Below are 20,902 nucleotides of genomic sequence, written 5' to 3' on the forward strand. Positions count from 1 at the left end.
GAGCTGGGGAGAGAGGCTTTCAGCCCTCTACCCCAGAGCTGGGCCCCGCATTGCCTCGGCCCCAAGAGGCTGGCCCGGGGCCAGCAGGCTCTGGCTGCAGGCCTGTGCCCGGTGCCAGCCAGGCCTGTTGGGGCAACTGGCGCGCGCCTGCCAACCAGGTGCATCTCTGCGCACTTGGAGACTCTGACGTGACAGGTTCTGCCTTTCCCACTGGGGCCCACCACCCTGGGTCCTAGCAGTGCCCGAGGCAGTCAGGAGGGGGCGGTGGACCGAGGAGCATGGGCTTTGGGGTCTTAATGGGTCTGGGTTCAAGTCTGGACTTTGTCCATCACTAGTGGTGTGATTTTGGGAGGGTAACTAGGCTTTCTTTCTTTCTTTTTTGTAACTAAGCTTTTGATGCCTTGATTTTTCTCATCTGTAAAATGGGAATAATGGTAGGATTGTGGTCAGGATTCCATACAGTAAAGCAAGCATGGTGCTTAGCATAGTGCCTGCACGTAGTGATAGCTGTTGACAGTATTAGCAAGTCACCTTCTAGACTCTGTGTTCACATGGTAGCCTTCTTGTAGTTACCAGTCTTCACCAGACAGATGTGACCTAATCCCAAACCCATGTCCTTGACTCGATGGTTGGGTGGCTGAACTGTCAAGGGCTCTCTGTATGATTTGACAAACTCATGAGGCTTCCCAGTTTGCTTCCTGCAGTGGGTTCTTACAAAGTGTGCTTTCCTGGTGGCTCAGATGGTAAAGAGTCTACCTGCAATGCAGGAGACCCAGGTTCGATCCTTGGGTCGGGAAGATCCCCTGGAGAAGGGAATGGCAACCCACTCCAGTATTCTTGCCTGGAGAAATCCATGGACAGGGGAGCCTGGCGGGCTACAGTCCATGGGGTCACAGAGTCAGACATGACTAAGCGACCAACACTTTGACTTACGAAGTGTAGACGTCCAGTCCCAGCCCCACCAGGGGTCCACATTGAGAGGGGAAGTGTTGGGCACAAAGGCCAGCATTTCCTGAGTGCCTACTATGTACCAGGCAGTCAGGCTAGAACCTGTGAGACGTGTCCCTCCAACAGATGGTCACTGGCCTTCCTGTTACCGAGTGACTGTAAGCCAGTGACTTGGCCTCTCTCTTGGTTTTGGTTCTTTCACTGATGAAGTGGAGACAACTGTTTATTTCATAGATTTATTGTGCGGGTGGAAAGTGCTTAGAATGGGACCAGGCACTTAGTATAGGAAGGTGCTCAATATGCCTGAGCTGTGATGAGTGCTATTACAGTGATCCTCGTGGGAACACTTACGGGGGATAACAGTTCCTTAATTCAGCAAAATATATTGTACTCCTGTTTGCCAAGCCCTGGGGAAGTGCACTAACAGAGGTGATCACTGCCTTCAAGGAGCCCATGGTCAAGTAGAGGAAAAAGATCTACTCAGCTGGTCTAGAGGGAAATTACCAGGAACAGAGGTGTGTATCCAGTGCTTCCAGGATCACACTAGAGGAGTGAGGGGTTTATGCTCCTTGAGTCTTGGGAAGGCTTTCCAATCTGGGGCTTGAAGAGTGTCTTTACTAGGAGATGAAAGGAGGGGAAGGGAAGCCCAGGCAGAGGGAACAGCATAAGCAAGAGCTTGGAGGCATGGAGAGACACTGCCGGGTTTGGAGAGGCGGACAGGCCAGCCTACACCATGGAGTTAGCAGCAGCCCGCTAGAAGCCACCAGAATGCTGAGCAACCTGTGACATCGAATGAGCTGGGCGGCTTCCATCTGGGAGCTTGCAGCCGGGGTAGGGTGAAACGCACGAACACCAACCACTGCAAAAGAACGCCAAGTTCTGCAAGTGGGTCCGTGTCCTGAGCTACTACTTTTCAGCAACAAAGCTATTTTTTTTTTTTCACTTCATTGGCGAACCTAACAGAGAGGGCACGACCGAAACGCGCCTGAGTGCCCAAGTGCAGCCTGATTCATCCGGTACCCCTCCTCCCCCAGGAGCTGAGGCCGGCCGCCTGCGCTGGGCGCTGTGCTCATCCCCGGAGCCGGAGAAGCGAGTCCAGTTTCTGGCACTCGGAACGGTCCTCCTCGGGACTCTCAGACCCTTCTCTGCACGCGTAAGCCAAGTGTCCAGAGCGGAGGCGAGGCCCGGCGGAGGTCGGGTGCCACCGGAATCTAAAGAGCTCAGACCGGCCTCGGTCGTGAGCCGGGAGCTGGTCGGGTTTGGCCCGCGGCTCGCGGGGCTGGGGCGCCACGCCCTCGGAGCAAGGCAGCAGCGCCCAGTTCCCAGAAAAAGGAGCGCCCCTCCATCTTTGTCACCCGGCGGCCCGGCGCGGCCCGGTAGCCCCGGGCTCGGGGAACGGGAGGCGGAGAGCAGTCCGAGCGCGGAGAAATCCGGCGGAGGGTGCTTTAAAGGAACGATCGGGGGGGGGGGGGGTGCGCCGGGTTCTCGGCCCCGCCTCTGGGGCACCCCCCGGTAGCTCCTCCGCGCCGTCGGACCCTGTCCGACCCCGGCCCGGGGCTCGAGGGCGGAGGGGGGAGAGGGGGCCGGGGCCGGGCGGCCGAAGCGCCCCCTCCTGCGCGCCGGGAGGGGCGCGGCCCCGGCGCCCGCCCGCTCTTTCTTTCTCGCGTCCCTCCCTCCGCGGCGCCCGCCCTCGCTCCCTATTTGGAGCGGAGACACCCCTGACGTCGGAGCCGCTCGGCTCGCAGCTCCCCCGCACCGCGCGCCCGCCCGGGGCCGCAGACGGCGCTAGCGCAGCCCAGCCGAGCCTCGCGGGGCCGCCGCCAGCCCTGCCGGCAGCCTCCCCGAGCCTCCCGGGGGCGCCGCGCCCACCCGCCGCGGCCCGCAGACAGCCCCGCAGGAACCGGAGGGCGCGCCGCGCTCCCCTTCGCCGCGCGCGGTAAGTCCCGCCCGGGCCGGCGCGCGGGCGCCCGGCTTCCAGAGGCTTCGGCCGCGGGCGTAGCGTCGCGCGCCCCCGGGCACCGTGCGGAGGCGCCGCTGCGGAGCCCTGGGAGCCTCGGGCGGCTCTGAGACGCCGGGGCCGGGGGGAACGCGGGCGCGGCGCGGGGTGGCCATGGAGCGCCCCGGCCGCCCCGAGCCGGTCCCCACGACTCACCCGGGTTTTCCATCGCTCGGTCGGAGATCCGCGGCCGAGCAAGGGGGTGCGCGGCCGAGAGGAAGCAGGGCGGCGGGTGGAGGGCCGGGTCGGGCCGCGCGGGCGCCGGGGCAGCGCCGGGAGCTCGGCCGCCGGGGCCCGCGCGTCTCCCCCGGCTCTGCCCCGGGGGCCTCGCCGCGCCGCGAGCCTCTTCTCTCCGGGACGTTGCTGCCTCCTTTCCGTCTCCAGGCGTCTGTCTTCCCATCTGGCTGTCTCCGTCTCTCGATTTCCCTTCCCCTCGTCCTCTGGGTCTGCCGCTTTCTTTCTGTTTCTCCCTCCTGCCCGTTTCCCGTTTCCCTGGGCTGGTGCCTGCCTTTCTGTTTGCCCTCCGCCCTCCGCCCGCCCCGCGCTGGGAGCCTCTGGCTCTCTCTCTCTCAGTCTCCCGGTGTCTGTGCGTCTCCCCACCGGATCGGAGGCCCGGGGCCCCCCAGCGGAGTCCGGGAACAGTTCCCTAGACCCGGGGAAAGGAGCGAAAGCCTCCCCCTGCCTTCCGCCTGCCCCCCGGGGCCGGGCTGGGTGGAGGGGGGGGGGGGGTCGTCTCCCTGGAACTTAGTCAGGGGCAGGGGAGTCGGCCTTTCCGGGGGCTCAGCTTCCTTGAGTTCCACCCCCGCGAGGCGGCCTGGACAACTGGGCCGTGCTGCCGGCCACCTGCCCGCCCCGCTGCCTGGGCGGGGCGGTTCGGATCTTTTACAAGACGCAGCAGAGGGGGCAGCTGGCCGCCTCGGAGTGGCCGGGGGCGCGGGGCGCGGGGCGGGGGGGGTGGCCGGCACCCGGGGACAAGGGCACATTTTCAGCGTTTCCGAGGTCCTCGCCCAGCTGGAGGACAGCAGCCTGTAACTCCGGGAACCCCAGGAAAACAGAGGTCAGGGCCGGAGGCCAAAGGCTGGGCTGCGGGCCGGGGGAGGGTGGGGGTGGGGGTGGGGAAGCAATTTGTCAACAAGGAGCCCCTCACCCTTTGTTACTGTGGCAACCACCGGCCTCCTGAAACTCCTCCAGATGCTGGGGCTGCTGCTTGGGTGTGGTTTGCCCCTAGTTGGGGCCAAAGAAAAGGCGAGGCTGGAGCATCGGTGACCCCCCCCTCGACCCCCCGCATCCCCTAAACTGGACCTCCTTCTCCTGGGCCTGTGCTGGAGGGTGGGCCCGGGAAGATGTGCGTTTGCCCCCAGAGCTATCTTCATCCTTTAAAGTGAAATTTCCAAGTGAGTTAGCGCCTTCTCCCCACCCCCAGCCCCTGGGGTCGCAGGCGGTGGGGCGGGCAGGGACGTGGGTACCCGCAGCATTGGGACTTCTGCCGAGCAGATGTCTGTCTAGGCGGGCCCTGCAGCCGCTCATTAGCATCGATTTGTTTTGGAGACAGTTTGTGGCCAGGAGGGTCTGCGGGCAGGAGGGCCCGTGGTCTGGGTTGGGGCGGGGGCGTAGCCAGGGAGGTGGAGCCACCCGGCCAGGCAGGCAGGCAGGCCGGCCTTCTGGGCCTGGGCCTGGCCCTTCGTGTGTCCCCCCCACCCCCGGGGGTTCAGATGTGCTCTGCCAGCGCTGACGGTAGGAAGGAAGCCACGCTGCGCTGACAGGGGTCATGGAGTCACAGTGGCTCTAAGCAGCGTGCTGGAGCTGGACTTCTCTTGAGACCATCTGCTAAGATAGGCTTTGCCAGGCCCTGCTTCCTATTTCACGGGACCAAATGGGAGGCTGGGGCAGGTGAAACCAGCGGTCAGTGGCCTGGTCCCTAACCGAGGTCCTGTCCTGCCCCCAGGCACACACAGCAAGGCAGAGGATGAGCTTGGGCCCGAATCTGTCCCCCGACCCCAGAGAGGGCCTGCGGAGCAGATCGGGGCCGGGGGTCTGAGGCTGCCGCCCCCCGCCCCCAGTGGCCCCATTCGAGGAAGTCCCGGCAGACACTCCTTCCAGGACCTGAGGTGGTTGCCTCGCCCTTGCTGGTCACCCAGCCCAGGGCCGCGGCCGGGAACGCCACGCCCTCCGCACCGGCAGCGTGCGCGGCCTGGCCGCCGGGCCCCGCCTGTTTTCACTAAGTTGCTGGTCTCTCGGGGACCCCGGCCTTTCAGCCAGGGGCCCAAGGATTAGCGTCTGAGCGGGGTCTTCCCCTCTGCGCCCACCCTGGCAAGCAGAAAACCCTCACCCAGCCGTCGTCTCGTTTGCCTGAGTTTTTCCCCCTAAATTCAGTTCCTTCAAGGCAGACGCAGCCCTGGGTTTAGATACTCTGGGACCCGCTGGGGATCTGGCGGGAGGGAGGCAGAAGGGGAGGGGGGTGTGGAGGCAGAAGGGCGTGGGCAGGGTTCAGAGAGGGTGAGTAGCCCTGAGTGACTCCAAGCGGGTGCTCCCGGGACATCTGCTGAGCACCGCCTGTGCCGGGCGCCCTCTCCCGAAATTTCCACGCACTCTGCAGTTTAACTCACAGCTGCCCTGAGAGGTGCCCCCATCCTGCAGACGAGGAAACTGAGACACAGAAACGTCCAGGTGAGGGAATCCCCTGGCGGCCCATTGGTTAGGGCTTGGTGCTTTGACAGCCAGGGGCCTGGGTTCCGTCCCAGTTCGGGGAACCGAGGTCCCGCAAGCTGCACAGTGGCCAACAGAAGAAAAATAAAAAGGTTCAAGCGGGTGAGCTAGGGTTTGAACCAGGGTCTGTCACAGCCTCAGCTGTGAATGGAGGAGACCCAGACCCTGGCCTTTGTGTATGTTGGGGGGGCGGGGGGAGGAGGAAAACGGGGAGGGCTAGAGACTGGGGGCATCCGGTTTGATCCATTTGGGAAACAAGTCCCCACAAACCCCACTGCCCTCTGTGCGAATCCAGGTGTCACCTGAGCCCACGGGGAGGACCCGCCAGCCTTGAGTGGAGAGGTTTGCAGAGGAGGCTCGGGAAGGTGGACGTGGGAGCTGCGGACAGGCTGGCCTTCTGCTAAGGAAGCCTGTGCTGCCCCTGTGTGTGTGTGTGTGTGTGTGTGTGTGTGTGTGTCTGGGGGTGAGTGCACCATTGTACCAAGACTGTGCTGGATTACCTGCCCTTAAGGACCCTGAACACTCAGATTTACCCAGGAGAGGAAACGGAGAGGGTGATGGTTCACTTGTTTTGTGACGCTGACTCTGCTCTGCACTGGGTGCTCTACAGCGGGAAGGGGCGGGCCAGGGGTCTTCCTTGAAACCTAAGTCCCTCTGGTGAATTTAAGGTTTGATGGCAGGCTCTAGGCTCGGGCAGGGGGGTGAGTGGCTGCTGTCAGCCGTGCTGTTCTGGGGACCCTTCCCTGGGGAGCTGGGGGGCTCCTGACCCTTCCCTGGGGAGCTGGGGGGCTCCTGACCTGACCGGGCCTCAGCTCCACATGGGACCGGGCTCACGTGCATGGGTCCTGACTGTGGAGTCGGTATACTCAGGGCTGGGCCAGGTGCCTGAGTTGTTGGCAAGCATCTTGGGGAAGATGCCGGGTTCTGCAGGGTGTGGGGACCAGCAGGCCTGACTCGGAAGCTGGCGTCCTTACTGCTCCCACCCCGCCTTTGCCCAGGAAGCTTCCAGGGCAGGTGTCCCGTGTCTTTTCCCTGCCCTCGTCCCCGAGTGGGAGACACAGGCTGTCACTTCTTGCTCTGTGCCTCAGTTTCCCCGCTGCTGGGCTGGCCTGTGTCCCCTCGCCTCCCCCGGGGAACATCTCCCTGTGGTGCTGGCAGCCTCGGATGTATCAGGGGTTGGCATGAGGCCTCTGGGGATCCTGAGGGCTTGGGTCTGGGAGTGGATGGTGGGGTGGTAAGAAGGTTCCCATGCTAGGCTGGGGATACCCTCACTGTGGCCCCCCCGACAGCTCCAAGGAAGGCTGGAAGCTCCAGGGAGCAGGGGTCTACCGTGGCCACACGCCCGTCTGCAGGGGGTCCGGAGTGGGATTTGAACTCTGCCCTATGGGGCGCCCAAGCTTCCAGCCCTGGCTGTGGCTGAACCCCAGAGAGCTGCTCGGCCTAAGAGACACAGCCTCCGCTGCTGGGCCGGGGTGGGGAGCCCTGGCCTCTTGCGTGTTCCGGATCGTTCCTTGGCTTCCGCTTCTGTGAGCCTTTCCGAGGTTATCCTGCTGCTGTCTGTGTCAGACCTCGGCTTTAGTCAACACTAGTTGTGTCAGTCAGCTTGAGCAAATGTCTTAACCTCCCGGTGCCTCCGTTTCTTCATCTGTAAAATGGGGAGAATACAGTATCTGTTTCCTACAACTGAATAAATGAATATATATATATTATATATATATATGTATATATAAGCCTTAGAGGGCTTCCCTTGTGGCTCAGCGTCTGCCTGCAATGAGGGAGACCTGGGTTCAATCTCTGGGTCGGGAAGATCCCCTGGAGAAGGAGATGGTAACCCACTCCGGTACTCTTGTCTGGAAAATTCCATGGATGGTGGAGCCTGGTAGGCTACAGTCCGTGGGGTCACAAAGAGTCGGACACGACTGAGTGACTTCACTCACTGTAAGCCCTAGAACAGCGCCTGGCCCACAGTCAGGAGCAGCTCTAACTACGGGGAAGCAAAGAGGGGGTGTGCTGGGCTAATACCCACAACACCCTCCTGGTCTTACTGTGCTGGTAACTAACTATACTCCTGAGTTCAGTCCAGAATTGAGACTCTCTGCCGGCCCCCCCGACTCCAGCTGTCTGACTGCTGCTCTGAACAGCTGCTTGCTCATTACCCACCTCCCTCAACCTCCCCTGCAGGCTCTGAACCCCTGGGGGCCCCCAACCTCAGCCCCCTCTCTGCCCCCCAGACGGTGCTTGGGAGACCAGTGTCCCACTGCAGGGAACCGCATTGTCTAGAGGAAGGACACTGCTCGGCCTGACCGCTGGGGGCCCTGGGACCACCCCTCTGCAAAACACGGGGGTCAGCTTGGGGGGACCCCCTTGCCCCTCTGGCATTCTGGACGACCCATGACTTGTGTGAGACCCGGGGGAGGTTCTCAAGTCTCAGGAAGGAAGGTCCGACTGTTGTATCAAAAAAAAACACAGCCAAACAACTGAGCTGCTGCTTAGAAAAACAAAATACAAGCCAACAAAACATAAAACCTGCTAGCGAAGAGCTGGCCCCAGTGTGGGGGGCAGCAGGGGTTCTTGGGGGCTGGGTGGGAGGGTGGGCTCCCTGTCTCCTGGCCCAGCTCCTAGGTTTGGCTCTGATGCCAGCCCAGCCTCCTCGTCACGCCCCGGGGGCAGGGCACCGTCCTGAGTTGGGTGCCTGCGGGCTGCTCCCATCACATCCTGGCCGTGGTTTTCAAGGACAGGGCTCCGCTCCTGTCGTGGGGCCGAGGTCGCTGGGCACAGAGAGGCGACCTGTACTGCTGGACCCGTGCGGCTCCTAGGTGGGGGGCTGGGGCCGGAACTTAGGAGGCTCCCGGGCCGGGCTTCTGCTGGAGCTCAGGGCTGCTGGCTCCGGGAGGCTGGGGGAGGCCGAGCGTGGCCGGGCCGGGGCGTGGGGAGAGGCCGGGCCTGGCGGAGTGGGTTGGAGCACCCCATTGTGGGCCCAGCTGGCCCTTAGCTGTGCCCAAGACGGGGAGGGGGTATGCGGAGCTGAGGGAGGCGGCTTCTTCCTCAGCGTCTCTCGTTCCGCCTCGGCATCTGCTACAACTTGACCCATGGGACCAGTCCTCACCCTCCAGGGCGGCGGGTCTCCTGAAGCATCGTCATCCCACCTCCGCTGAGCCTTGTTGTGAACCTCATGCCCATCTCAGTCCCTTAGTGGGGTCCCGGGCCCCAGTTCCAGCATCTCCCCATCCCAGCCCCAAACCAGCCCCGCGCTCACCTCCTCACGGCTTCTGCTCCCAGGCTTCACTCCCGTCCTAAGGGAGCCTACCGTCATTCCCTGCCCGCCTGACCTGGCCTTGTGAGGTGCCCTGCAGGGGTCAGGCATCGCACAAAAGCCCCTGGACTCTTGGAGGTCTCGCCGGGGGCACCCCAGGGAGCCTCTTAGGTGGGCCTCCGCCAGCGCTGGGCTCAGACCCTGACTCAGCGCCTGAGTGCCTGGGGATGGGAAGGGAGTTGGTGGGGTGACGGAGCCTCCTGGGTGCTAAGGGTGCCAGAAAATTAGGTCGCCAGTTAGGAACACGTCCATTCTCTTTTCTTAGGTTGTGGCTGTCCTGAAAACACGGGCTTAGCTGTCGGTCTTGGGAGTGAGACCGGAAATGTGTGGGTGAGGGCCTGGGTCAGGATGCAGACTGCCCTGGGATGGGGCAGACCGTCTGGACTCGCCTCCCACCACTCTGCCCGCTGCACCCCTCCCCGCTGGGCTGGGAGTAGGGATCCCCCGGGCTCTGGGATCCAGTGAGATGACACTTGTCTCTGCTTCCAGGGACCGCATGCAGGGAGGTGGGGCAGGATCTGAGCTGAACCTTCTAGAGGGAGGAGTGGAGCCCTGTGGAGGTGGTCGCAGCCCTGCAGGCCAGCCCCCGGGCCCGCCCTGGAAGCCCCGCGGAGCCCGCCCAGCGGGTCAGCCTGCAGGAGCCAGCAAGATCCCCGAGCACTTCTCACTTCCCAGCTTTTCACCAAGTACCTGCCCCTTTCAGCAGAAAGTGGGCCAAGGGTCAGGGTGGTTCTGAAGGAGGTGTCCAGGCCTTGGCTAGCCTGACTAGCATCCGTGGGGCCGTTGGGACCGTACTTGGCCTTTGCTTCCAGTTCAGCCCCACCCAGGCCCCTCTGGGGACTGCCCCGAGGCACAGAACCCGTTTGACTGAGCCAGACCACTTCTTAAGCCCGCCCTGCATATCAGAGCCACCATGGAAGCTTGTTAAAAAAAAAAAAAGGCACCCCACCCTAGAACTTCCACTCCACGAGTCTACCAGGTTTGAAAATCAGCAGTCCAGGGCACCTCACTCATTTTATAGGTGGGGACCCTGAGGCTGGAGTGTCCAGGGTCTCCCGGCCCATGTGGATGCCTGATCCCCAGTCCAGTGCCTTTCCCCAGTGTCCTGCCCCCAGAGGGCCGCCTTGTAAGCATTGCCCTCATTTCCGAACCTCTCTGAAACTTCCCTCCTCTACAGTTTTTGCAGTGGGGGCGTCGGTGAAACCCCCAGAGGATGAAGCTGGGGGACGCTGGGAAAATCCTCTCTGAGCCCGCCCTTCGGACACACACGCTGCCCTGCAGCGCCCTCTGCTGGCAGATTCTAGTATCGCCTCAGTGCCTCGCTCCAGGGTCAGGCCCGTGGCTTGGATTGTCTCTTATTTGACTCGGGGTAGATTGGAGCTGGAGACAGTGATGTGTGTGTCGACTCTGGACTTGGAGCATCCAGAAGAGAAATACAGTCTAGTTCGGGGTCGGTTTTTTTTTTTTTTTTTCCACCCGACGTTCAGCCAGCCGAAGTGGCACAAGATTTCACAGTGGCACAGAGATGGTTAGCTTTCCTGATGCCGGAGTGCTGACAGCCACGGGGACGGGAGACGTCGCCCTGGAGGACCCTCAGCAGAGCAGTGAGGAGGGGGCTAGTGGCTGCTCAGTACTCAACGGGGTGCTTGGAAATGGCTTTAGGACGTGCCACAGTCCATTGTCACAGGGCATCACCTCCGCCCCTTTTATAGCACCCCCCTTTTTAGTTGAAGAAAGTGAGGTCCCGAGATAAACAGTAATCTGCTTGGGACTTCCCTGATGGCCCAGTGGCTGGGCCTCTGCACTCCTAATGCAGTGGGCGGGGTTTGGTCCCCGGTCGGGAACTAGATCCCACATGCTGCTGCAATGATTGAAGATCCTTCATGCCACCACTCAGACCCAGTGCAGCCAGATAAATACATGAGTGTTAAAAGTAACTCCTGAGAGTCCCATGGACTGCAAGGAGGTCCAGCCAGTCCATCCTAAAGGAGCTCAGTCTCGGGTGTTCATTGGAAGGACTGATGCTGAAGCTGAAACTCTAATACTTTGGCCACCTGATGTGAAAATTTGATTCATTGGAAAAGACCCTGATGCTGGGAAAGATTGAGGGCAGGAGGAGAAGGGGACGACATAGGATGAGGTCTGATGTGCTGCAGTCCATGAGGTTGCAAAGAGACAGGATTGAACTGAAATGACTGAAAAGTAACTTACTTCAAAGCTACAAAATAAGTTATAAAGACAGCTAACACACATGGAGTGTGTATTAGCTGCTAGTCTCTCTGCTCAGAGCTTTTCATGAAATACCTTATTTAATCTCCACGATACCCATCTGGTGCTCCTAGTACCAGCAGCCCCAGGTCTGAGGTTCCTACAGGAGAAATAACTTGTCCAAGGTCGTGCTTGGCTGGGAAGCTGTAGAGATAGGGCTTGAACCCAGGGAGTCAGGGGTTGGTGGGCACACCTGTGACGCCACTGTGCCCGCCCTCTGCCCAGCCCCCGGGCCCTGCCGGCCTCACCTGTGGTCTGTGCTCAGTCCTAGGGCTCCAGAGGCCGCGGGCACGATGCTGCGGGTCCTGGTGGGGGCTGTCCTGCCCGTCGTGGTGCTGGCTGCACCTCCGCCCATCAACAAGCTGGCCCTGTTCCCAGATAAGAGCGCCTGGTGTGAGGCGAAGAACATCACCCAGATCGTGGGCCACAGCGGCTGTGAAGCGAAGTCCATCCAGAACAGGTGGGACCCCGGGGGGGCGGCAGCTGGGCGGGGTCCGCACAGGGGCCCAGAGGGGAGGAAGGGGACGGGCTGCCCGCAGCGGCACGGACAGCGGTCTCTCCTCTCGCAGGGCCTGCCTGGGACAGTGCTTCAGCTACAGCGTCCCCAACACCTTCCCGCAGTCCACGGAGTCCCTGGTGCACTGCGACTCCTGCATGCCGGCCCAGTCCATGTGGGAGATTGTGAGTGCCGCCCGCCGCGGCCTGGGCTCCCCCGGGCCTGGGCCCCGCGGGGGCAGGGCTCGGGGCTGGCGCTGGGGGTACATCAGTCACTTGTTGAAATCCTTTCGGGGGCGTCCTGCTGTTACAGAATGAGACCCAGGTCTCCGCCGTGCCCCTTGAGGCCCAGCCACAAGCCGTGCTCTGGCTCAGCAGGCTTCTGAGCGTCATCCTGCTCGCCCACCTTCTGTACCGGCTTGACCCCTGACACCAACCCGCCTCCTCTCGGTCCCCTGTACCTACTTGGCTGGCGATCACCGCAGGGCCTTTGCGCCTGCCCTTCGCCCTGTTCAGCATCCCTTTCTCCCCACCTCCCCCCACCTGGTTAACTTCCAGTCGCTCCTCTGTTCTTGGCCCGGGAGCCTTTTCTCAGGCCCCGTTCCGGATCCCGTAAGCACTGTGTACCCCCGCTTTGAGCATCTTTCACACACACAGAGTTTTACTTCTCACGTCTGCATCCTCCGTTAGACTCTGAGTTCCTTAAAGAACCAGGCCTGGCCTTCAGAGCTGGCACGTCTGCAGAGCTGGCATGGAGAAGGTGTTTGGAGGAAGGAGGGAGAGACGAGGAAAGGAAAAAGGAATGGTGGCTAACGAACGCTAAGCAGGCTCATCTGGGGCGAGCCTTGGGCTGTGTGTGTGTGTGCGAGCGCACGCGTGGAGGTGCGGTGAGGGTGGGGTGGGGGGCTGGAGGGGCGCATCCAGGAAGCAGTGTCTGGGCTTAGACCCAGAGGTTCAGGGGAAGTTAAGTGGGCAAAGTCTGGGGCAGCGGGGAGTGGGGTGGGTGGGCCAGGCCCTCCCAGGCAGAGGGAACTGCATGTGCAAAATCTTGGGCAGATGAGGCAGCAGGGAGCTGGCGGGAAGGGGGCAAGGTCGAGGCTGGGGGGTCTATGGCAGGAGGCCTGTGAGGAGTCAGGCAGTGGGAGCCCTGGAGGCCGGTTTCAGGCAGGGGCGGGCCATTCGGGTCCCCAGGAGGGGTCTCCTGGCTGCCTGGGGCTAGGGAGGAAGGTGGCAGGACGTGGGGAGACAGGCCAGCAGGCTCCTGCAGGGACTCACCCCCTTGTCTCCTCCCGTCAACTGTGCCCAGGTGCCCTGGGGGGTGCTGCTCAGGCTTCCGGGGCCTCTGGGGTGATGCTTGGTCCCGTGATGCGGGTCGCCCCTGGGGCCTCCCTGCCTGCCCAGGCCCTTGGAAACGCCGCTCCTCTTCCGCCCGCCCTGCCCAGGTGACCTTGGAGTGCCCTGGCCACGAGGAGGTGCCCCGGGTGGACAAGCTGGTGGAGAAGATCCTGCACTGCAGCTGCCAGGCGTGCGGCAAGGAGCCCAGCCACGAGGGGCTGAGCGTCTACGTGCAGGCCGAGGACACGCAGGGCCCCCAGCCCGGCGCCCACGCCCACCCCCATCCCGGCGGGCAGGCCCCCGAGCCCGAGGACCCCCCCGGGGCCCCCCACGCCGAGGAAGAGGGGGCCGAGGACTGAGGTCCCCCGAGTCTTCCTCCTCTCCCGCTCCCTGTGGAATGTGGGGGTCTCGCCCTCCCGGGGAAGAGCTGGGGGGAGAGGCTGAAGCCCCACCTTTGGCACTGGTCGGACTTGGATTCAGACTTGGACTTGGAACGCTTCCCGGTTGCCATGGAGATCTGAAGGGGGTGGGGCTGGGGCCAAGCTGCACAATTTAATATATTCCAGAGTGGGGGGCAGGGGTGGAGATCTTCAGGGCTCTTTTTCGGGGCAGAGGGAGCTCTTTTCCTGACCGCCTCTGAGATATGTGCCCTTGGTTGGCGGGGAGAGGGGTCACGGGCTAGGCTGCTGAGTTGGCGAGGCCATCCAAACTGTGCCAAGGCCCACCCCCCCACCCCACCCCCAGAGCAGCATCTCCTGGTGGCACTGAGGTGGCCCTCCTGTCCTTGGGAGTCAGGCCTGGGCAGGCCCCCGCTGACTCCTGGCCCTGGGGCGGGGAGCCAGGCTTGCTGGCTTCCTCGGCTTCCCTGGGGGTGGCGGGAGGCAGGGGTAGAGAAGCCTTCTGGGCCGGGGGGAGGGGATGACCCCGTCCGTCAGACAGCACCCATCCCTCCCCCCTCCCTCCCACCCAGATCTTAGTGCCCCAATCCCTGTTCCAGGCCCCTCAAAGTTGATGGAGCCAGCCTCCCCCTCTTGGGGAACTCTCTCTGCACATCCGATGGTGGGGAGGGGTCTCCCTTACCCAGAGGGTTCCCAGGACAGACGTGGTGGGGCGTGGACTCGGGGTGAGCCTCAAGAAAGGAAGGAGAGGAAGTGCGAGGGCTGGTGGGGGGCCCCGGGCCCCCCGAGGTGCTCCAGCGGCCAGCCCCGCCCCCGCCTCCCAGCTGCACTTTAGCCCCAGGGTGGCGGGGGTCCTGGGGTGGGGGCTGGCAGGCGGGAAGGGAGGAGCCCCCCTCAGCACCCACAGCTGCCTGCATCCGCTCTTCTGCCCCAGGGCCCCTGCCGGCCCCCCAGCCCCCTGCCAGGGGGAGCCCCGGCCCTCACGGCTGACCCGACAAGAGCTTCTGGAGCTTGTAACCAGTAGACTGTCTCCCCGAGGGACCCCGAGTTTTCTCGTGAATAAATTCTTTCAACGCCCGTGTTCTGTGCTGACCCAGGGTGCCCCGAGGGGAGGGCCTCAGGCCGCGCATCGAGCCCTGGGAGGACCCCCAAGGCAGAGCTTGGTCTGCAGCCCCCCCACATCCTAGGGTTCCCCACTTCCCTGCAGCCCTTCCTGGCTCCTGGCTCCCCACCTCCTTCCTGTGGAGGCTGTTGCTGGCCTCACATGTACCTTGGGTAGGCCTTGAGAACCCGCTTCTGACTTTGGCCTTTGACCCCCTGGGCCTGTGACATCTCCTACCCTCAGAGTGAGCCAGCCTCAGCCCTTCCCGGCGCCCCAGCCTGGCTTGGCCTCAGGAGAAGGGGAAACAGACAAAAGCAGTGGTTACAGACTGATATGCAAAGTGGGATGCTTTGCTAAGTACTTTTTGTAAATTGACTCACTTCACCCTCACCACTTGCTTGCGATGCAATTACTGCCCTCATTTTATAGAAGAGGCATCAGAAGTACAGAGGAATTAAGTAACTTGCCTAGGGGTTGAGAAAGGTCTCCAACAGGACTTGAACCCAGGCAGTCTGGCTGAATCACTTTTCTCAGTATAATCTTAGGAACTGCCATTGGTTCAGTTCAGTTCAGTCACTCAGTCGTGTCCAACTCTGCGACCCCGTGGACTGCAGAACGCCAGGCCTCGCTGTCCATCACCAACTCCCGGAGTTTACCCAAACTCATGTCCATCGAATCTGTGATGCCATCCAGCCATCTTATCCTCTGTTGTCCCCCTCTCCTCCCACCTTCAATCTTTCTGTTTGTTGATCACCTACTATGTGCTGGACTGGGTGCTTGACAATGCTTGGGGTCCTTTTCCCCTCAAAATGACCCTATGGATTTGGTATCATTACCTGCATGTGGCTTCCCCAGCTCTGGAAGTTGGGGCTCCCTGCCTCTCCACTGAGGCCAGGCAAGTGGCGGGAGAGCTCTCTGATCCTTTCTTCCTCACACGCATTGCTGTAACCACCACACCAGGCAGTTTGTAGATGCCTGCTAAGTTGCTTCAGTCATGGCCGACTCTTTGCGGCTCAATGGACTGTAGCCCACCAGACTCCGCCATCCATGGGAATCTCTAGGCAAGAACACTGGAGTGGCTTGCCATTTCCTTCTCCAGGGGATCTTCCCAACGCAGGGATCGAATCTGTGGTTCTTATGTCTCCTGCACTGGCAGGCAGGTTCTTTACCACTAGCGCCACCCGGGAAGCTGTATCATTTCTCATCCATGGAGGATCTTCATTTTGCAAATGAGAAGAGAGCGCCTTTTTGCTCTGGGAGTGTTTTCTGCCTGCTGGCAGAGAGTGGTGCAGGTGGCAGGCCTGGAGCAGCGGCGGGAGTTCAGACTTCTCGCTCTTTGCAGTCAGAGCCGTGGAGGTGTCGGCACAGAACCGGGTTTCAGCGAGATGAAAAACAGCCTCGTGGGAGGATGAGGTTCGGCCGGGGCGGGGGCTGGCGCTGGTGACCAGCTGGGAACTGCAGGAGTCCAAGCAGGAGGTGATGGAGGTCAGGACTGGGTGGGGATGGGGGAGGGCTAGGGAAGCGGGGCCGCAGGGGAGACGTGCTGCTGATGGGACGTGCGCGCAGCCAGCCAGAGAGCCAGACTTAGAGGACAGAGACGCGGCGCTGGTTGTGCCTGTTCGCCCATGGGAGTGAGATGCGAATTACTGCCCGCTGATTTTTCCCTTGGCCAACCTCAAACTGAACCACCAAGAGGACCCAGAAGAAAAATTGCAGGTCCCCCCACCACCATTCACCCCCAAACCCTGCAAAGGTGGAGGAATTGAAAATCTCGACAAGGGACAAACCCTAAGGCAGCACTGTCCATGGCAACCCACTCCAGTATTCTTGCCTGGGAAATCCCATGGACAGAGGAGCCTGGCGGGCTGCAGTCCACAGGGTCACAAAAAGTCGGACACGACTTAGCGATTCAACAGCAACAACGATCTATGCTGAGGATACAACAGTGAACGAAAGAGACAACGCCCCACCCTCAGTTAACCCGATGGTTAATGGCTCCCGTGAGCGCAGCTCTGAGCAGGCCTCCCAGCCCCCCTGAACCCTGGGTTCCCCACCTCTGTCCTGAAATGTTCTTCGTGGTCCCCTGTGTGCTGACAGGCATGGAGGCTTGGGATAGAAGACTTCCTAAGACTCAGCTGTCCCATTGTGGCACAAGCTTTCTCTCTCGGGGGAGGGAGCACCCCATGGCTAGAAGTAATCAAGAAAAAACTGAGCGTCCTTAAAGGCCCCTCTCTACCCTGAAATGTTAAGGGCATCTGAAAGTGAAGTCGCTCAGTCATGTCCGACTCTTTGCCACCCCGTGGACCGCAGCCCACCAGGCTCCTCCGTCCATGGGATTCTCCAGGCAAGAGTACTGGAGTGGGTTGCCATTTCCTTCTCCAGGGGATCTTCCCCACCTAGGGACTGAACCCAGGTCTCCTGCATTGCAGGCAGACACTTTAACCTCTGAGCCACCAGGGAAGCCCCAAAGGATGTCTAAGACTGTGTTACTCCATGACCTAAACGACAAATTTAGGTGCACAAACTTTGTAAAGGTCCTAAATTCTAGATAATACCTGTGGCCACAAGGTGGCGCCAGTACCCAGGCTCAGTCTTGAAGAATTTTTTTTTTTTTTTTAATTTTTTTATTACAGCAAAGGACCGTTTACAACGGAACAAGCATCTGTGATCCTATCATCCAGAACAAACAAATGCTAACATTTTTGGTCACGTTTTCATAGTATTTTTTTTTCCAGCCACACCGTGAGACTTGCTGGAATTTTCCATCTCAACCAGGGATGGAACTCAGCCCGAGAAGTGAAATCTCAAGTTCTAACCACTGGACCGCCAGGGAATTCCCTAGATTTAAAAAATATTTTATTTTTTAAAGGAAGTATAGTTGACTTACAATGTTGTGCCAACCTCTTCTGTACAGCAAAGTGGCTCAGTTTATACACATACATATTCTTTTTTAAAAAATATTTTCCTTTATGGCATTACAGAATATTGAAGATAGTTCCCTGTGCTATACATTAGGACCTGGTTGCTTATCCATCCTAAATGTTATAGTTTGCATCTACCAAACCCAAACTTCGAGTCCATCCCTCTCTTTTTCCCCTAATTTTTTTTTTTTACATAAAGGAATCAAACTGAAAGAGATAAAGCAGAGGGTGCCTGCATGCTAAATCGCTACAGTTGTGTCTGACTCTGCAAAATCCAACAGACTGTAGCCCGCCAGGCTCCTCTGTCCATGGGATTCTCCAGGCAAGAGTACTGGAGTGGGTTGCCATTTCCTCCTCCAGGGGGTCTTCCCCACCCAGGGATCGAACCGGAGGCTCTATGTCTCCTCCACTGGCAGGCAGGGTCTTCACCACTAGTGCCACCTGGGAAGGAAAAGCATAGGGAATAATATTCAATGTCACTAAATACTTAAACATCTTAAAAAGTATTTACTTGACTCAGTTTTGGCGGCATTGGGTCTTCATTGCTGCCCGTGGCCTTTCTCTCTGTGGCAGCCTGGGGCTCCTCTTTGTTGCAGAGAACAGGCTTCTCACTGCGGTGGCCTCTCTTGCCGCGGAGCACGGCTTTTAGAGTTCGCGGGCTTCAGCAGTTGGCATGTGGGCTCAGTAGTCACTGGCTCAGTAGTTGTGGGGACGGGCTTACTTGCCCCGCATGTGGAACCCTCCTGGACCAGGGATGGAACCCGTGTCCCCTACACTGGCAGGCAGATTCCTAACCACTGGACCACCAGGGAAGTCTTCACTCTATACTTTTAATTTTCACAAAGCTAAAATGGACCAAGCACATTCTCCATACCACATGGTTTCAAGGCTCAACCCAGGCGTATGTCCACTACCCCAGTTTCATAGCTGCAGAGACATGAAAAAGCTTGGCCAAGGTCACAGAGCAAGTAACAGACTCGGGATTGTGAACCCAGGAAGCATCACAGACAAACTCTTGGAGACAGTGGAGGACGGAGAAGCCTGCCGTGATGCAGCCCATTGGGCCACAGTCAGACAGGACTGAGTGACTGAAGGATGCCAGCAACACTGGGCCCCGAAGTGTGTCCCACACAGCGCCTCTCAGCTTCGCCGTTGCTCAGTCGGGAGTCCCTGGGCTGGGGAGCTCCGCTCAGTGTTATGTGGCAGCCTGGATGGGAGTTAGGGGGAGAATGGATACATGTGTGTGCATGCCCCCGAGTCCCTTTGCTGTCCATGAGAAACTATCACAACCTTGTCAACTGGCTATATTCCAATATAAAATAAAAAATTAAAAAAATCCCTGGGCTGAAGAGTTACTGCAGAGCTGCATGCATTCCCATTTTACAGATGGGAACACTGAGGCTAGCGGCTATCACTGACACAGCACCATAAGGCTTGCTGATGGTACCAGCAACCCCGAGAGGTGGGTGCTGTGTTGTTCTGCTAGTTACTGCCGAGGAGCAAACAGTGGCCCAAGGAGATGGAGTCCACAGGGCTGGTTAGCAGCGGAGCTGGGATTCCAAGTCTGCTCTTTCTGGCTCTCTGCCCAGAGCTTCGTATCCTGTTCCCTGAGGCAGGACAGAAAGTGTCGTGATGGTGCAGGTGATGTTGGGAGGGAAGGCAAGCCTTTCCTTGCTCCATAGACCCGGCTGTGGGCAGGGATGGGACTCTGGGTGCCCCACAGCAACCCAGGACAGGGTATGCAGGGTCTTGAAGTTTCTCTGGGTGTTGGGCAGAGCTGAGTTTCAGTTCTACTTGATCTCTTGCGGCTGGTGACCTTGAGAGAGGCCTTTGGCCTCTCCTAGCCCAGTTTAACAGTTACCTCTCAGCATTGTTGTGTGGGTTGGAATAATAAAGGCCCTGGAACATAGCAGGAGGCCTTATTTTCCTGTTTCCGTGGAAGGAAAAAGACCCCAGCCACCTGAGATTTTCTTTACATTCGTCCCCATTTCCTTTTTTTCTATAGCGATGATCATTCTGGGTTTCCCAGGTGGCTCAGTGGTAAAGAATCCAGCTTATAATGTGGGAGATGCAGGAGACGTGTGTTCAGTCTGCGTTCAGAAGATCCCCTGGAGGAGGAAATGGCAACCCAGTCCAATATTCTTCCCTGGAGAATCCCATGGACAGAGGAGCCTAGCAGGCTACCGTCCCTAGGGTCACAAAGAGTCGGACACGACTGACCACGCACACGATTATCACCCTCGTTATCACCCTATGACCACTTTAAATGTTTTTTTTTGCTTAGTAAACACTATGAAGTTGGATCTTTGCTTTGGTTTCTGTAGTGTCCCAATTGGACAGAACAGTGTCTGACACCTAGTAGGTGCTCGTTATCAATGTTTGTTGATTCCATGATGTTAACCTGTAACATGTCCAGTAGAGACTCTTAGTTCGGGTTGCGAGGGGCAGAGGAGGAGGCAAGGATACACACAGCAGCCTTAGACAAGGTGTGCCAGGCCTGTCTACCCGCAGTGCCTCCACCCCTCGGGGCCTGGGGGTCCCCGGCTCCCACTCCTTGGTAGAGTGAGAGTGCCCACAGCTTGATCCCTCATCCTTAGTATGCCTGGTGCTGTTGGGGGACAGGATGGTTTCTGCTGGGAAGGACTTCCAGGAGGAGGTTGCCATCTATTTAAAGGTTTGAAGGAAGCGCAACAAATAATATGTTATATAGGGCTCCCCAGGTCGCTCAGCTGTAAAGAATTTGCCTATCAATGCAGGAGATGCAGCTTCCACCCCTGGGTGGGGAAGACCCCTTGGAGAAGGAAATGACAACCCACTCCAGTATTCTTGCCTAGGAAATCGTAGGATAGAGTCCATGGGGTTGCAAGAGTCAGGACAGGACTTAGCGACTAAACAACAACAACAACATATGTGTAACATATATGAACATATATGTCAAGCGATCTACCCAATGTCTCCCAACCGGCTCGCCCTGGTAGCGGGTGGGCAGCCCCCTATTGGAAGCAGTCCTGGATGAAGATGGCCCACAGCCCCCTTCTCCGAGTTCCTCCTGCGCCAAGTGTGAGTGGGGAGGGGCAGGCGTGGGGGTAGAGGCCGCTAGAGCTGGGAGGCGACCTGGTACGGCCGGGCTCTCAGATCATCTCTCCGCAGGCCCAGGGGTGCTGGGGACCCCGCCCGCCTGCGGGGCCAGGGCTCGGCTCTGCCCGCCCACCGCGGGGCGGGACGCAGGCTCCGCGGCGCGGGGACCGCGCGCTCCTGGAAGCAGCCACCGCGCCTCCGCGCGCCGGGCCCTCGCGGCGTCTCCCGGGTCCCTGGGCGCCGGCCCGGCCCGCGGCCGCCGCTGCCTCTCCCGGGCCCGCGGCTCCTGCCGCAGTCGCCGGCGGCGGAGCAGCGCTCCAGGTACCGAGCCCGGGCGGGAGC

At 60.0% G+C, this 20,902-nt stretch overlaps 1 protein-coding gene across 4 annotated transcripts in view; it reads left to right on the forward strand.

Moving 5' to 3' along the window:
• The window catches only part of NBL1 (NBL1, DAN family BMP antagonist), a 64,154-nt gene extending 49,618 nt beyond the window's left edge, over nucleotides 1–14,536 (forward strand). Inside the window, exons 1-4 of one of the 4 annotated variants that reach the window (XM_061148053.1) lie at nucleotides 1,996–2,101; nucleotides 11,497–11,691; nucleotides 11,801–11,912; nucleotides 13,169–14,536. In XM_061148053.1, the coding sequence (XP_061004036.1) occupies nucleotides 11,525–11,691; nucleotides 11,801–11,912; nucleotides 13,169–13,420 (531 nt within the window). In that variant the 5' untranslated portion in view covers nucleotides 1,996–2,101; nucleotides 11,497–11,524 and the 3' untranslated portion in view covers nucleotides 13,421–14,536. Of the gene's footprint in view, nucleotides 1–1,995; nucleotides 2,102–2,753; nucleotides 2,885–3,882; nucleotides 4,002–11,496; nucleotides 11,692–11,800; nucleotides 11,913–13,168 lie in introns of those variants that run through there. The other 3 variants (XM_061148055.1, XM_061148054.1, XM_061148056.1) reach the window with 3 other exon arrangements.
• The last annotated feature ends 6,366 nt before the right edge of the window (nucleotides 14,537–20,902 follow it).

The sequence above is a fragment of the Dama dama genome, chromosome 8 (genome assembly GCF_033118175.1).
Source record: "Dama dama isolate Ldn47 chromosome 8, ASM3311817v1, whole genome shotgun sequence".
Classification (NCBI taxonomy): domain Eukaryota; kingdom Metazoa; phylum Chordata; class Mammalia; order Artiodactyla; family Cervidae; genus Dama; species Dama dama.